Source organism: Vipera ursinii (assembly GCF_947247035.1).
Source record: "Vipera ursinii genome assembly, chromosome: 17".
Classification (NCBI taxonomy): Eukaryota; Metazoa; Chordata; class Lepidosauria; order Squamata; family Viperidae; genus Vipera; species Vipera ursinii.
This window is the reverse complement of record NC_139530.1, coordinates 1017021-1031096: the sequence shown is the minus strand read 5'-3', so window position 1 is coordinate 1031096 and position 14076 is coordinate 1017021. Positions and strand designations below refer to the sequence as shown.

General features: G+C 47.1%; 1 protein-coding gene across 1 annotated transcript; it reads right to left on the bottom strand.

Annotated features, from left to right (window-relative positions):
• Window positions 1-9776: 9776 nt before the first annotated feature.
• COMMD8 (COMM domain containing 8) lies at window positions 9777-13231 on the bottom strand. The gene is made up of 5 exons (XM_083375852.1): window positions 13090-13231; window positions 12283-12438; window positions 11699-11851; window positions 11060-11215; window positions 9777-10502 (listed from the first exon to the last, which is right to left on the bottom strand). The coding sequence occupies exons 1-5, from the start codon at window positions 13129-13131 to the stop codon at window positions 10482-10484; spliced, it is 528 nt and encodes a 175-aa protein (XP_083231978.1). The 5' UTR covers window positions 13132-13231; the 3' UTR covers window positions 9777-10481.
• Window positions 13232-14076: the final 845 nt, after the last annotated feature.

Below are 14076 nucleotides of genomic sequence, written 5' to 3'. Positions count from 1 at the left end.
GTCTTCCACCAGGTCCTCTCCTCCTTGTGCCAGCTGTTGCAACTCTGCCCGAGGTTTCCTCCGTTGAGGCGCGGCCTTCTCGCCTGCTGGAGAAGGAAAGAAAGACTTGGTGTCAATCCAACCTCATTGGGGACAAGGGGGGGCAGAAAGGGCAGCTGGGTGCTAATTAATGTATTGTCTGCAAGGGGGGGGCATAAGACGGGAGAGATGGGTAAAATATAAATTTTAATAAGCTGCAGAGCTGGGAGGGAAGCGGTACAAAATTGGAGCCCTTAAATTTTGGATTCTGCAAATAATTTTCTGGAAATTAATAAGAAAGAGAACGCAAAGGCACAATTGCCTGCATATGTCCCTCTGGAGGGGTACTCTTTGGGAGTTTGGGGGCCGAGGGTGGGGGTGTTCACTGCGACACCCCCTACGCCTCTCCCACCGGCCTTGATCCTGCTTTGAGACCCTCCACTGAGCCCCTGGGGGGCTTCAGGGGCTGGTGTCCCTGGCCCAGCCCTCCCACGCACAGGCAGTCCTCGACCTATAACCGTTCATTTAATGACCAAAGTTACAATGGCACTGAAAGAAGTGATTGAAACGCAAATGAGCCACGGTGAGTTGTCCTAGAGCCAGCTACACCTGTTCTGTTTGTGTTTTTTCCTAGCAGTTCAAGAGAGAAGATGGCGGTCTAAGATTGAAAGGCCATTAGGGAAAGGATGGCTCTGCGGGAGAGCAGGACAGGCTGTGGTGGGTCTCGGAAACTCTGCAATCCCCTTTTGCTGCACACGGAAAGCGGCCAGGAAGCCTCTTAATTCTTACCGTCTGAATCGCTCCGATTCTCCTCATCTTCTTCCTCGTCGTCCCCTTCATCTTCTCCTTCCTCCTCTTCTTCCTCACTGCTGCTCATGGAGACACGGTCCGCAGCCACCTCCTTCCCTTTCTCTGCAGCCAGAAAACAAAAACAAGAACGGACGTGACGTAAGGTCCCTCTGTGCATTCACGGGGAATGTAAAACAGTTCTTCTGCAACCAAGGGACGAAAACAAGCTTTTTATTATTATTTTTATTCCTGGACTTTTTAATCAAGAGAAAAGAGCTAAAAACAAAAGCGAAGGGCATGATTTATTGCAACCTGAAGTTTGCTTAGAAGACAGTGTCTAAACGTGTGCAGGAAGTCCTCAAGTTATGTCGACACGCTCCTAATTCAGATTGAAAGTATCAGCTTCTTCCTCCAGTGCCAGGCACAGGAAGAAGCTGGGGATTTGCACCGATTAAATAAAAAGAGGCTGTTTTTTTTTCAGAATGCCATTTTTTAAACTGGATCTAGAGAGACAGGTTTGGTTGTTGCTTTTTTAAAGTAAACAAAAATGAGTCTTTTTTAAAATAACAATTTAAAGCAATACAAGTTTCATTTTGTTGTTGCAATTTATACACCCCCTTTCTATCCTAGGTGGAGACGGTCTAAGTGTTATAAATGAAATGAAAATAAATGAGAAAAAAAACCTAGAAAAATAAAAACCATTAAAGTGTGTGAATTTATTTTCTGCTTTCCCTTATATCCCCTATTTCAGCTGAACAATCCTCCCAAAGCAGGAGAAAATGTAGAAGGAACTAGAAAAATCAAAATCCAATAAATGCTGTTTCAAAATAAACAAAAAAACTCTCTGGTTTCCTGGCTGGGCTGAGGTTTTTGTTTTGCAATTCTCCGGCTGCTGCATCGTGTTTTATGCCTCATCGTGTTTTGCATTTACGTTTATTTTTGCTCTGAGCAGACTCATATATGGAGATGGACAGCTATATAAATCAAAATAATCAATAAACCTCTGGCAAAGTTCCCATAGGGCAGAGCTGGGCAACAGTGGCCCTTTTATGATCTGGGGACTTCAACTCCCAGAATTCCTGGGCCTGCCAAAGGAAGGAAGGAAGGGAGAGAGAGAGAGAAAGGGAGAGAGGAAGGGAAGAATGTAGTAAGAAAGAGAAGGAAGAAGAGGAAGGAAGGAAGAGAAGGGGAGGGAGAGAAGAAGGAAGAGAAGGAGAGAGAGAGAAAGAGGGAGGGAGAATGAAGGGGAGGGAGAAAAGAACATAGGAAGGAAAAGAGAGAAAGAGAAGGAAGGAAAAAAGTGAGGAGAGAAAAGGAGAGGAAGGGAAGAATGTAGGAAGAAACAAGGTAGAAGAAAAAAGAGGAAGAGAGGAAGGGGAGAGAGAAAAGAACAGAAAAAGAAGACAAGGAAGGAAGGAGGGAAAGAAGGAAGAGAGAAAGACAAGGAAGGAAAAAGAAATAGGAAGAAAAAGAGAAAGGAGAGAGGAAGGGAAGAACGTAGGAAGAAAGAGAAGGAAGAAGAGGAAGGGAGAGGGAGTCAGAGGAGAGAAAGGGAAGGGAAAAAGAACGGAGAAGACGACAAGGAAGGAAGGAGGGAGGGAAGGAAGGAAGGAATAAAGGAAGAGAAAGAAAGGAGAGAGAAAAAAGAGGGAGAAAGGGAATGAAGGGGAGGGAAAAAAGAACATAGGAAGAGAAAGAAAAGGAAGGAAAAAAGAGAGAAATAGGGAGAGAGAGAGAGAAAGGAGGAGAGAGGAAGGGAAGAATGTAGGAAGAAAGAGAAGGAAGAAGAGGAATGGAGAGGAAGGAAGAGGAAGGGAGAGGAAGAGTCAGAGAAAGGGAAGGAGAGAAAGGGAGGGAAAAAGAAAGGAAGAGAAAGAAAGGAGAGGAAGAAAAAAGAGTGAGAGAAAGGGACAGGGAGAAAGGGAATGAAGGGGAGGGAAAAAAGAACATAGGAAGAGAAAGAAAAGGAAGGAAAAAAGAGAGAAATAGGGAGAGGGAAAAAATAGGGAGGGAAAAATAAAGGAAGAGAAAGAAAGGAGAGGAAGAAAAAAGAGTGAGAGAAAGGGACAGGGAGAAAGGGAATGAAGGGGAGGGAAAAAACATAGGAAGAGAAAGAAAAGGAAGGAAAAAAGAGAGAAATAGGGAGAGAGAGAGAGAAAGGAGGAGAGAGGAAGGGAAGAATGTAGGAAGAAAGAGAAGGAAGAAGAGGAAGGGAGAGGAAGGGAGAGGAAGAGGAAGAGTCAGAGAAAGGGAAGGAGAGAAAGGGAGGGGAAAAAGAACAGAAAACGACAAGGAAGGAGGGAGGGGAGGAAGGAAAAAAGAGAAAGACAAAGAAGGAATAAAGGAAGAGAAAGAAAGGAGAGGAAGAAAAAAGTGAGAGAAAGGGACAGGGAGAAAGGGAATGAAGGGGAGGGGAAGAAGAACATAGGAAGAGAAAGAAAAGGAAGGAAAAAAGAGAAATAGGGAGAGAGAGAAAGGAGGAGAGAGGAAGGGAAGAATGTAGGAAGAAAGAGAAGGAAGGAGATAGAAGAGGGAAAGAGAAAGGAAGGAAGGAGAAGGAGAGAGGAAGGAAGGGAAAGAAAGGAGAGAAAGAAAAAAAAGGAGAGAAAGAAAGGAGAGAAAAAAAGGAGACAGACAGGGACAGAGATAAAGAGAAAGGGAAGGGAGAAAAGAACATAGGAAGAAAAAGAAAAGAAGGAAGGAGGGAGGGAGGGAGGGAGGGAGAGACAAGGAAGGAAAAGAGAAAAATAGGGAGAGAAAGTGAGAAAGAGAGGAAGGGAAGAACGTGGGAGGAAAGAGAAGGGAGAAGAACGAGGAAGGAAGGAAGAGAAAGGGAAGGAAGGGGAGAGAACAGAACACAGGAAGAAAAAGAAAAGGAACGAAAAGAGAAAGAGAAATAGGGAGAGAATGAAAGAACGTAGGAAGAAAGAGAAGGAAGAAGGGAGGGAGGGGGAGAGGGAGAGAGAAAAGGAGAGAAAGGAGAAGAGAACAGGAAGAAAAAGAGAAGGAAGCATCACTGTCCTCTCCTGGTTATTCCCAGCCCCTGAAATCTCCAGGTAGACTGCCTCTGCACAGGGAGGCTCCATGTGGCCCAACCTCTTGGGGACACCAGTGCAGAAAGGAAGCTGTTCAGGTGGTTTCTGGAAAGCCCGGAGGGTCTGAGACCCAGGTCAAAAGCTTCCCGCGGCGTCCCTAAGACCTCGCCTCGCCCCCGTTCAAAGGCAGAGAACGAGGCTGCTTGTGAGGGTGTGCACCTACACACACACACACACACACACACTGGGAGCAGAGAGCGCCTTGTCTGAGTTGCCCCTTCCTGCAGCCGGAGACCTCAAGTTTTAATCCAATTTAGACAGGGGGGAAAAAAGAGCACTCGAAAGGATTTATTAATCACTTTAATGAGGGTGCAGCGAAGACGGGAAACGGGGAGAGAAAGAGATGGGAAATTCTCCCTGCCCCCCTCCCTCTCCAGCCTGGCACTCGTGTCTTCACCCCCAACCCCCCTCCCCCGAATGATTGGGGGGTGAGAAGGGCTGAAGAATCCGATGCCGTTGCAATTGCAGAATACAAAACAAAGGATCTGTAAGATGCTACAACGTTCAGCTCTTAAAACTTGATTTCCACCCCTTTAGGCACAGCCCACCCGGCTCTGCCCCTAATCTGGCCAGAATTACCCCCACACAAGGGGATATGGCGCCCGCCCCCGCCCCAACGTTTGAACAATGGGGACCTAGCTTTGGGAACTCACTGCCACTAGACGTAGCCGTGATGCCAAGGCAATGTTTCTAAACCTTGTTGAGTATCTTTATCGCCTTGAGTTACTGATTCAAATAATAAAGGTGGAGTAAAAATCTAATTAATTAAAAAAAAAGAAAAGGAAGTTTGCCCTGGACCCCGTTATCTATGACCGAAGCCAGGCTGCTTGAGCCTGAGTAAATTTTAACGGGGGGAATCCAACTTTTAAGTCTTTCTCGCTGCACCGTCTGGCCAGCCCTGCTACCAAGCTTACCTTAAGTAGATGTTTGGGGAAGCTGAAATAAGGCACGATGGCAGTGATGTGCCGGAGGGCGGCGGTTGTTACCGAGGTTTGGGTTAAACACAACAGAAGCTGCAGAGAGAATAAGACAAAATTCCCATCAGTCTGGCTGAAAGAATGACCACTTTCAAATCTCCCACCCTCCCTTCTGCCCCCGTCCCAAAGGTGCTTTTTCAAGAGGCGACTGGACTTCCTTGAAGACGCTTCGCTTCTCATCTGAGAAGCTTCTTCAGTTCTCGCCTAAACGGTGGCGAAGGGAAGAACTTGGCCAGAACTGAAGAAGCTTCTTGGATGAGAAGCGAAATGTCTTCAAGGAAGTCCAGTTGCCTTTGGAAAAAGCACCTTTGGGACAACCAGGGCCTGGAATGACGGAGGATCTCCACGGACGTCTGCCTTGTTCACCTGTGGCAGAAGCGATCTAGGGCAGGGGTCTTCAAATTCGGCCATTTTACGGCTGGCTGGCTGAGGAGTTCTGGGAGCTGAAGTCCACAAGTCATAAAAGGGCCGAGTTTGAAGACCCCTGATCCCTGGTCTTGTCAATGTTGCTTTTCTGCAATTTGTACGAGTCGAAAGTCAAACTAGGGACTCGCTGAGGATTCTCTCTTCTAAAGCTCTTCCAATTATCCGTCCATCCAATTATCCGTCCATCCATCTCTTTCCATCCACCCACTTGCTTCTCCTGAATTTTGAATCCCATTTAACTGCCAGAGCCTCTAAGGCAGGGGTCTTCACACTGGCTGAGGAATTCTGGGAGTTGAAGTCCACAAGTCATAAAAGGGCCAAGTTTGAAGACCCCTGCTCTATGGTGACTAAAGAAATAAAAATAAATGAAATAACTCAAAGAGATTTGCACCTAGGATTCTTCCCAAACTAAATTCACCAAAAGCGTTTCAAAATTCTCAGGTCCACAAATCACAACGGTTTTTAAAAAATCTAATTTCTGCATTTTTAACCCAGGGGCTTTCAAAACTGAGCAGGAAAAGGGGACAATATAGAAAATGGCCCTTTAGCCTTCCATTTTATCAAGGGTGAGCAGGTGCTAGGTCTCCGCGGCTAAAAATGACATGAAAATGGAGGGGAATCTTTCCGGCTTACCTGGAATTGTTTCCCAATGTTCCAGGTCTGCTGGCCTCCATTTTATATTTAAAAAATTATATTTATTTTTTAAGAAATTACAATTCATTTGCCTGCTGCAAAGAGAGCCTGCTCCCAACCGAGCTCCACCTGTGGCCGTCAGTCAAACTATCCAGGTGTCGCTCATTCCCTAACTGTCCCTCCCAATTCAGCAGGTTAGGTAGGACGAGATAAGTTAGGTTGGTCTTCAAACTTGGCCCTTTTGACTTGTAGACTTCAACTCCCAGAATTCCTCAGCCAGCGTGCCTGGCTGAGGAATTCTGGGAGTTGAAGTCCACAAGCCAAGCTCGAAGACCCCCAGCTACGTTTAATAACCTGGGTTGGATTAATTAACGGGCAAAGGAAGACCGTTCGCTCGCGGGGCGTCCCCAGAGTCTGCCGCGCGTTCGTTCACACGAGCAGGCGATGCACGCGTTGGGTCGGACACCTAAGCTTCCCACCCGGGGGACACGGCACCTGTTCCTGCCCCCAACGAAGGCAATGCCGGGCGTTGCAACACAACGCAACGCTTCCCCCCCCCCTCGGGTTGCAAGAAGAGTCGGGGCAGAATGCGTGTAAACCCGAGGAGGAAACTCACCCAATTCCCCATTCTCACGAGTTTGCGGGGCTGCCCAATCCCGGAAGGGCTCCTACCCGCCCCCCGCTTCTTGCAAGGACGCCCCACTCGGCCCGGGACTCACCCGCTGCCCTCGGCCGGCCGGGCTTGCAGGCGCCGCGGAGGAGGCGGTGGGGGCCACGACGGCCGAGCTTCCCTGCGCAGCTGCGAGGGCGACGCCAGAACCAGCCCTTCCCCTCCCACAATGCAACGGGGCAGCGAGGAAGGGGGAGCGGCCGGGCCGGATTGGCTGCGAGGTTCGCCGCCGTGATTGGACGGCTGCCGCGCATGCGTCGCTCTCCGGCGGTAGCCCGAGGGCGGGACTAACAGAATAACGGAGCTGGAAGGGACCTCGCGAGGTCGTCCAGTCCAACCCCCCGGCAAAAAAGGAAGGGGGAGAGGAACCGTCTGCAGTCGCGGTTTGCACGTTCGACTCGGCTCGGCAGGGAGGCTTGGCCGGCCCGCCTTGCCCAACCCGTGTCGGTCGCTCGTCTGAATGAATACACCGGGGTTAAACGGTGCCCGCTTATCCCGGGGCAGGGCGGGAAAAGGCCGAGCCCTTCCCCCGGGGCCTTTGCTGCTCAGCCCTGGAGGGCCCCGCTGGGGGGGGGAGGAAGAGGAGGGGGCTTCCGGCCCTCCCAATCCCTGGCGAAGAGACGGGGAAGAAACGGAGGCAGTGAGAGATTTCCTTTTCCTGCATCTCACAGCCGGGTGGCAACTGGGCACGTCCAACTGGGCAGATCTGCTCAGGGCAGCCGCCTAGGAATTGGGGTAGCAAAACCCAAAGGCACATAAATGGGAATGGGGGGGGGAATAGGCTGAAAGTCTCTTTCTAAAAGGATTTTTAAAAAAGGAAAAATCTTAACTCGGGAGAATTATCCCCTCACTATCTTTAAGTAGAGGCTTAAGTAAAAGTCAAGTTTAAAGTTTGAGTAAAGTCAAGTTTAAAGTTCTCCAGCTGGATAAGACGTCCTGTCACTCCCATTCAATTCCCTTCGATCTGATCTGGCTTCCCCACTGACTCCGCAAAAGGGGATCACGTGGCCCCGGGACACAGCGACGGTCATAAGTACAAGTCAGTTGCCAAGCATCCAAATTTTGAGCCTGTGACCCTGGGGGATGCCGCAACGGTCGCGAGTGTAAAGAAATGGCCCCACCTTGCTTTTTTCAGTGCCGTTGTTACTTTGAACGGTCGCTAAAAAAAACTGTTACAAGTTGAGAGCCAATGACATATTCTTGGAACTGGGTTTCTAACAATTTAGACTTTATTCTGGATTATTTCACATAGTTCTTAGGATGTTCATTTGTGAGCTTCCATTTTTTTTTTAGTTGGAGCCACGAAAGCCTCCCCCCCACCCCCGATTTGACTCACTACAGGAACCCTTGTAAACTTTGGCTCTGCAGCCAAAGATTTGAAATAATCTCCCCAAATTAACTTCTCCTCTTTTATCTCTGGCCAAGAGGGAATTGTGTTGGAGGAGCTGAGCTTAAACCAGGGAAAGCGGTTTCCAGGAATGAACCCTCCTCCTCCGTCGTAACTCATTGCTGCCTGTTTCAGATACCTACGAAAGGTTCCTGCGTCACGTTGCCGAGGATTCCAGAGTCGTGGCGGTTGGGTGAGTGATACCTCCTTGCCTCTTTAATACACTGGGGGGGGGGTGTCTCTGGGCAACTCACCAAGGTCAGATCGCTGGGGGACAAATCGCCACGGCCAATAATAAATGATATATGGAATTAAGGGGGAACAATTAACCCGTGGAACTGTTTGCCCCGAGACGTTGTGGGCGCTTCATCACTGGAGGTTTTTAAGAGGAGACTGGACAGCCGCTTGTCCTGGAAGATTAAAGGACTCCTGCCTTGGCCAGAGGGATAGACTAGAAGTCCTCCAAGGTCCCTTCCAGCTCTATTTTCATTGATTGGTCTAGGGCAGGGATAGGCAAGCTCGGCTCTTTTATGACTCGGGGACTTCAACTCCCAGAATTCCTGAGCCAGCTTGGCTGGCTCAGGAATTCTGGGAATTGAAGTCCATGAGTCATAAAAGAGCCGAGCTTGCCTACCCTTGGTCAAGGGCCTCCTGCTCGAGCAGGGGGTTGGACTAGAAGACCTCCAAAGTCCCTTCCAGCTCTCTTCTGATTAATCTTTTAAAAGACCACCGAACTCGTCAATGTACCACACTGGATCGGGACCCCATCATAAGCCATTTCCTGCTTCTTTCAGGGATGGACGTGGGCCAGAGGAATCTTACCCAAACCAGTCTACCATCTTCTTCCTGAAGCACGCCAAAGATTACGGGGTGGACAGCTCTCGTGTCGTCATTTCTGGAGACAGCTTCGGGGGTGCCTGAGCCGCCCACATTTGCCAGTTACTGGTGGACCGGAGCGACCTTCCCAAGATCCACGCCCAAGCCTTCGGGCTCTGGATTTGACCTTGCTGTCAGAACCCCAGTAGCCCCTTCTTGTGGCGCAAGCTGGTGGCCTTCTTCTGCTGCCGATACTTCAACAAGCCAACTTCCTTCATGGACGATCTCCTGAAGAGCAGCCACGTCCTCGAGGCCACCCGGCTGAAGTACCAGAAGTGGCTCCGCGGCAGCCATATCCCCGAGGAGTTCAACGTCAGAGGCTACACGCCGCAAGAGCCTTCCGGATCTAATTTCAGCCCTCAGCTCCACGAAGAAATGAAAGTGGTGCTCACCGAGACGTGATCGCCCTTGTTTGCAGACGATGGGGTGATCTCTAAGCTCCCACAGACCTTCCTTTTTGACCTGCGAGTTTGATGTCCTTCGCGATGACGGCCTGCTGTACATGAGGCGGCTGAAGGACAACCGTGCGCCGGTCACTTAAGCCACATAGAGAACGGTGTGCATGCCGTTATCATGTTCTTTGATTACCGCATCCTGTCGTTGACCTCAGCCAACAGGATTGCGTGTGACGTCAGCGACTTTGTCAGAGGCTTGTGAGGCCAAAATTAAACCGAGAATTAATCTTCTTCCCAAAAGGCAGAGAATTCAGTAGCCCAGATTTAGGAAAAACTGGTTAAATGCTGGTTAATGAACCCCAAACCAGGGTCCTCCCCATCCAAATGCAGCTCTTAAAATCAAGCCGATCTCTGGTTCGCAAGAACTCATGAAGGAAGATGAACTTTTCTGGGACTTTCCAGCTGTTCTATCCTTTTATATAAAAAAAAACTCACTGCAAGGCAACTGGCCATGGGAGAATTCAGCAATTCAATTTAATTATTTAAAATAATAAAAAAAATTGTCTTTCATGTTTCATTTTGTCCCTCCTTTCTTTAATGATTCTGTTCCAGTTTCTTTGATGTTACTGTAACTCTTGCCCTGCGGCAATTTGTCCTAGACCCATACGATTCAATACTGTATTAATTTTGCAACATACTTGACAGCTTATGTTTCATCCATTTCACATATACTCAGTTTTAGAAACATTTATTGGTTTTTTTCCCCACCTACAAGTGTTTACTCTGATGCTGTAAGTTCACTTGAGGTGAATGGGAGTGTTCCTAATGTCCCTTTTAAACTGATGTACTTAATTAAGTGTAGGCGTGCCCTTGTATTTGTAGATAGAGCTGTTTCTACTAGAAAACATTGTCCTTAGGCAAGTTAGAAATGAATTATTTTGCTTTCAAACTGGACAGTCAGATGGTAGTCAAAACACATATTTTAACAAATCCGAAGCAAACTGGAAAAAAAATCTTTTTCTTTTGCACTGAATAATTTTGACACAATGTTTGCTGATGTTTGTATGAATTCCAGCACCTTCAAAACCTTCCAGATATACTGCAACAATCCAAGCTTTGCTCTATGGCACACTTTGGCCATTTAGCCTAAATGCACTTAACTGATTTCGATCTAGTGCCCATTAAGCTTGCCATTAAAATTCTTCATCTTCATTCTCATTTCAGTTGCAAAACAACCTTCAAAGAATGAAAAAGATAGAAACCATTAAATAACATTATTCAACTATATTGTAACATTTTAAACTTTATCGTGTAGACCTGATTGCCCCCATATCTTCTCAATCAATCCCCAAGGTTGAATCGTGGCAACTGGAGTGAAGTTTATTAAAACGGTGATGTTTCATTACTCACAAGTTTTAATAAACTTTGGTCCCGCTGCCATGATTTTAACCTTTTTAGATACTGTGGGCCTGGACAGTTGTGTCTCCACTTATATGAAAATCCCAACAGCTTCCAACATCTATGGATCGGCTACCAAATTCTCTTCCATAAGAAAAAGAGTAAGTTTTCATTGGCTTTATGAAACAAAATGACTTTCCCCAAAGATAAGAGTAAAAATGGGAGATGCAGAAGAGTAATTTCAATTAAAAATAGAATTATCACTCAGGTTTTGGGTGAAATAAGCATTCGGTATCAAGTTGGGTATTTCCCACTATCCATACAATCACAACGCAGCCCAAAATGTATGTTGCTAAGTGAAACATTTGTTAAGTGAGTTAAGCAGAGAGACCCACCTTGTTTGCCGCTTCCAAGGCGTTTATTAGTGTCTGTAATTCTTCTTTATTCATTTCAACGGAGATATATTTGAGGTCACCCTCTCTAGACAAATCCAGATCGAGGTTTAAAAGCGGCATCTGGAGCATGGACAACTTATCGCTAGAAAGCGCAAGCTGCAAAGGAAAGCAAACACAACACAATTAAGACCTGGTGGGTTTTGTTTTTTTTTAAATCAGAATCCATGAGAAAAAATAAATTTAGCAAAAGAAATTTATCTTCTTTTTAACGTCTTGAGGAACACCGAGGATGTGTAAGTGGGAACTCTCGTTTGCATTTAGGAAAAAAAACATGAAATATTTAACAGCTCTCCTCTTTTTCCTGAGTTTAAGCGTGTTGTGCCGGTGAATGTAGCTGCGGATCAGATTCCCGTGGAATTTTTAGGCAGGGTCAAAAGTGGGAATCCGTTGCCTTTATTACTAAATGAGGAATGTAATTCTGGAGACACAGAATTGGGGGCGGAGAAAGAATCTTTTGTTTTTGCCCAACTTTTGCTTCAGAGCATTTTATGTGCCAGTCCTTCGCGGATCTCCCATCGTCCTCAGACTTTGGGATTCCTAAAATATTATGCAGACAAGCAATGAGAAGGTAAATCTAACCTTGAGCTGCCAGTCAAAATTCAGGAGCTGGGAGGAACAAATAGCATTTGTTTTTCCAATCAGGGCTTGCCTGATATCGGGCTTCCTGGCTTTCAAACAAGCCAGCATTGCTCTTTGAGTGTCGGGATTTAACTCAGCCAATGGCCGAGCAGCCTACAAAGAAAAGAAATAATTAGCGGTACAAGAGCAACGATTAAACCAGTAGTTCTTATCCAATAAAAACTAAACTATCCTAAGGCACTTGTGACAGTCCAAGTGTGTTACTTTTTGTCTCGGACTGAAGGCGCCCGTGCCCAGCTTGTTGCAAATACAGCTAATCCTCTAGTAATTACTAACTCAATGGAGAAGAAGAAAAAAGTCACTTTGAAACAGGCACCGGTGGTTCCCTAAGCAAATTTTACATGCAAATCTGAATAGAAAAACCCACAAGCAAGTTCTCCACAAATAAAACTTGGCTTATAATGTTCTTAATAGGTGTTTTTTCTGTGAAATAATTTATTTATTTAATTAGTTTTATATACCGCCCTATTCCTGAAGGACTCAACCAGCAGAATTAAGTCTCACTTTTCTATATATATATATACCTCTTCATCAGAAAGATCTTTTCCAACAGTTTTCCTGAAGTAGGAGGAAGTCTGTTCTAGAGCCTGCATCCATTCTGTTGAGTTCCAAATAGCCTTATAGTCCTGGTGCCGCGGGAAAGCAGAGCCACACAGCCCATCGACGACTTTGTGAAGGAACTGCGAGAAAAATCGGCATAAATAAAACTTTAATAGGATGATTTCTTAAGTGCCACAACTCAGCAGAAGTATAGGTGACTTACAACAGTTCGTTTAGTGACCATCCAAAGTTACGACATCACTGAAAAAGTGGCTTATGACAGTTTTTCACACAACCATTGCAGCCTCCCCATGCTCAAAAATTCAGGCGCTTGGCAATTGATTCGTATTTATGATGGTTGCAGTTGCGTCTCTCCAAACGGAAAAGGGAGATGCAAATGCAACAGGTAAGGGGCTGGACTAGAAGACCTCCAGGGTCCCTCCCAACTGTGCTATTGTTATTCTGCACGAAAGCGTATACTGCTTGAGCAGGGGGCTGGACTAGAAGACCTCCAAGGCCCCTTTCCAACTCTGCTATTCAACACAGCAAGGATGCTACAGGAAGAGACTAAGTAACACGCCCCACTACGCATGCGCAACAAAACAAAACAAAAACCCTAACCCCCGAACGCGCGCATGCGCACAGATAAGCGATTCCTGCGAACCGTTCTGCGCATGGGCAGTTAGTGTCGAGCGTTCGATGGCCGAACCGAGGGGAAATGAAAGGAAAGAAGGTGCTCCGGTCGGACAGAAACCGTCCGAAATAAAGCTCGTCCTTCTTTCCGTGCTTACCTTCGCCGCCTCGGCCTCCGGCAATTTCTCCAAGAGCTCCATCTTCCCCTGCGCAGGCGCAAGAGTCTCGCCGAGTCTGCCTCGCTCGCTTTTCTGTGTGCGTGTGTGAAAAGGACGTTGCGCGCATGCGTGGTTTCCTGCGTCCGGCCGTGGCCTGTTCTGCGCAGGCGCAGCCTTGCTGCTGGTCACGTGAGACGCATTGCATCTCGGGAATTGTAGTTTTATAACCCCAAAGCTCTTTCTTTGTCACCTGTATTATGCCTCTCCTAGTGTAGCGGTGCCAGGTGTTGCCTTTTGCCACCTTCTGTCCAGCAAAGTCAAGGGGGAAGCCAGACTCACTTAACAGCTGTATGCCTCACTTAACAACTGCAGTGATTCACTTAGCGACTGTTAAGAAAGGTGTAAAATGGAGCAACACTCACAATTGTCTTGTTTAGCAGCAGAAACTTTGGGCACAGTTGCTGTTAAGTCGAGGACTCTCTGTACAGGCAGCCCTCGACTCACAGCGGTTTGTTTAGTGACGGTTCGAAGTTACAACAGTACTAAAAAAGGGACTTACAACCGTTTTTCAAATGACCGCCGCAGCATCCCCTGTGGTCACGTGATCAAAATTCAGATGCTTGGCAACTGACTTGTACTTACGACAGTTGCAGTGTCTCCCGGGGGTCACGTGATCCCCTTTTGCAACCTTCTGACCGGCAAAGTCAACAAGCAGGGGGAGCCAGATTCGCTTAACGACCGCGTGACTAAGTTAAGAACTGCGGTGATTTCACTTGACAACAACAATAACAATAATAATAGTAAAGTTGGAAGGGATCTTGGAGGTCATCTAGTCCAACTGTGCCAAGGAAGGATGTAAAATGGGGCGAAGCTCACTTAACAAATCTCTCTCTTAGCAACAGGAACTTTCGGCTCCATTGTGGTCGTGAATTGTGGTTGTACCTGCATTTGCAAGTGGGAGGACACGTTCCAGCCGGCGGAACCCGG

Bases quoted from the DNA above. Each gene is read 5' to 3' on its own strand.
- COMMD8 (XM_083375852.1), bottom strand. From the start codon at position 13,131: ATGGAGCTCTTGGAGAAATTGCCGGAGGCCGAGGCGGCGAAG. The intron at 12,439-13,089 runs GTAAGCACGGAA...TTTTTCTCGCAG, and splicing joins CGGAGGCCGAGGCGGCGAAG to TTCCTTCACAAAGTCGTCGA. The intron at 11,216-11,698 runs GTTAGATTTACC...TTTCCTTTGCAG, and splicing joins ATTTTGACTGGCAGCTCAAG to CTTGCGCTTTCTAGCGATAA.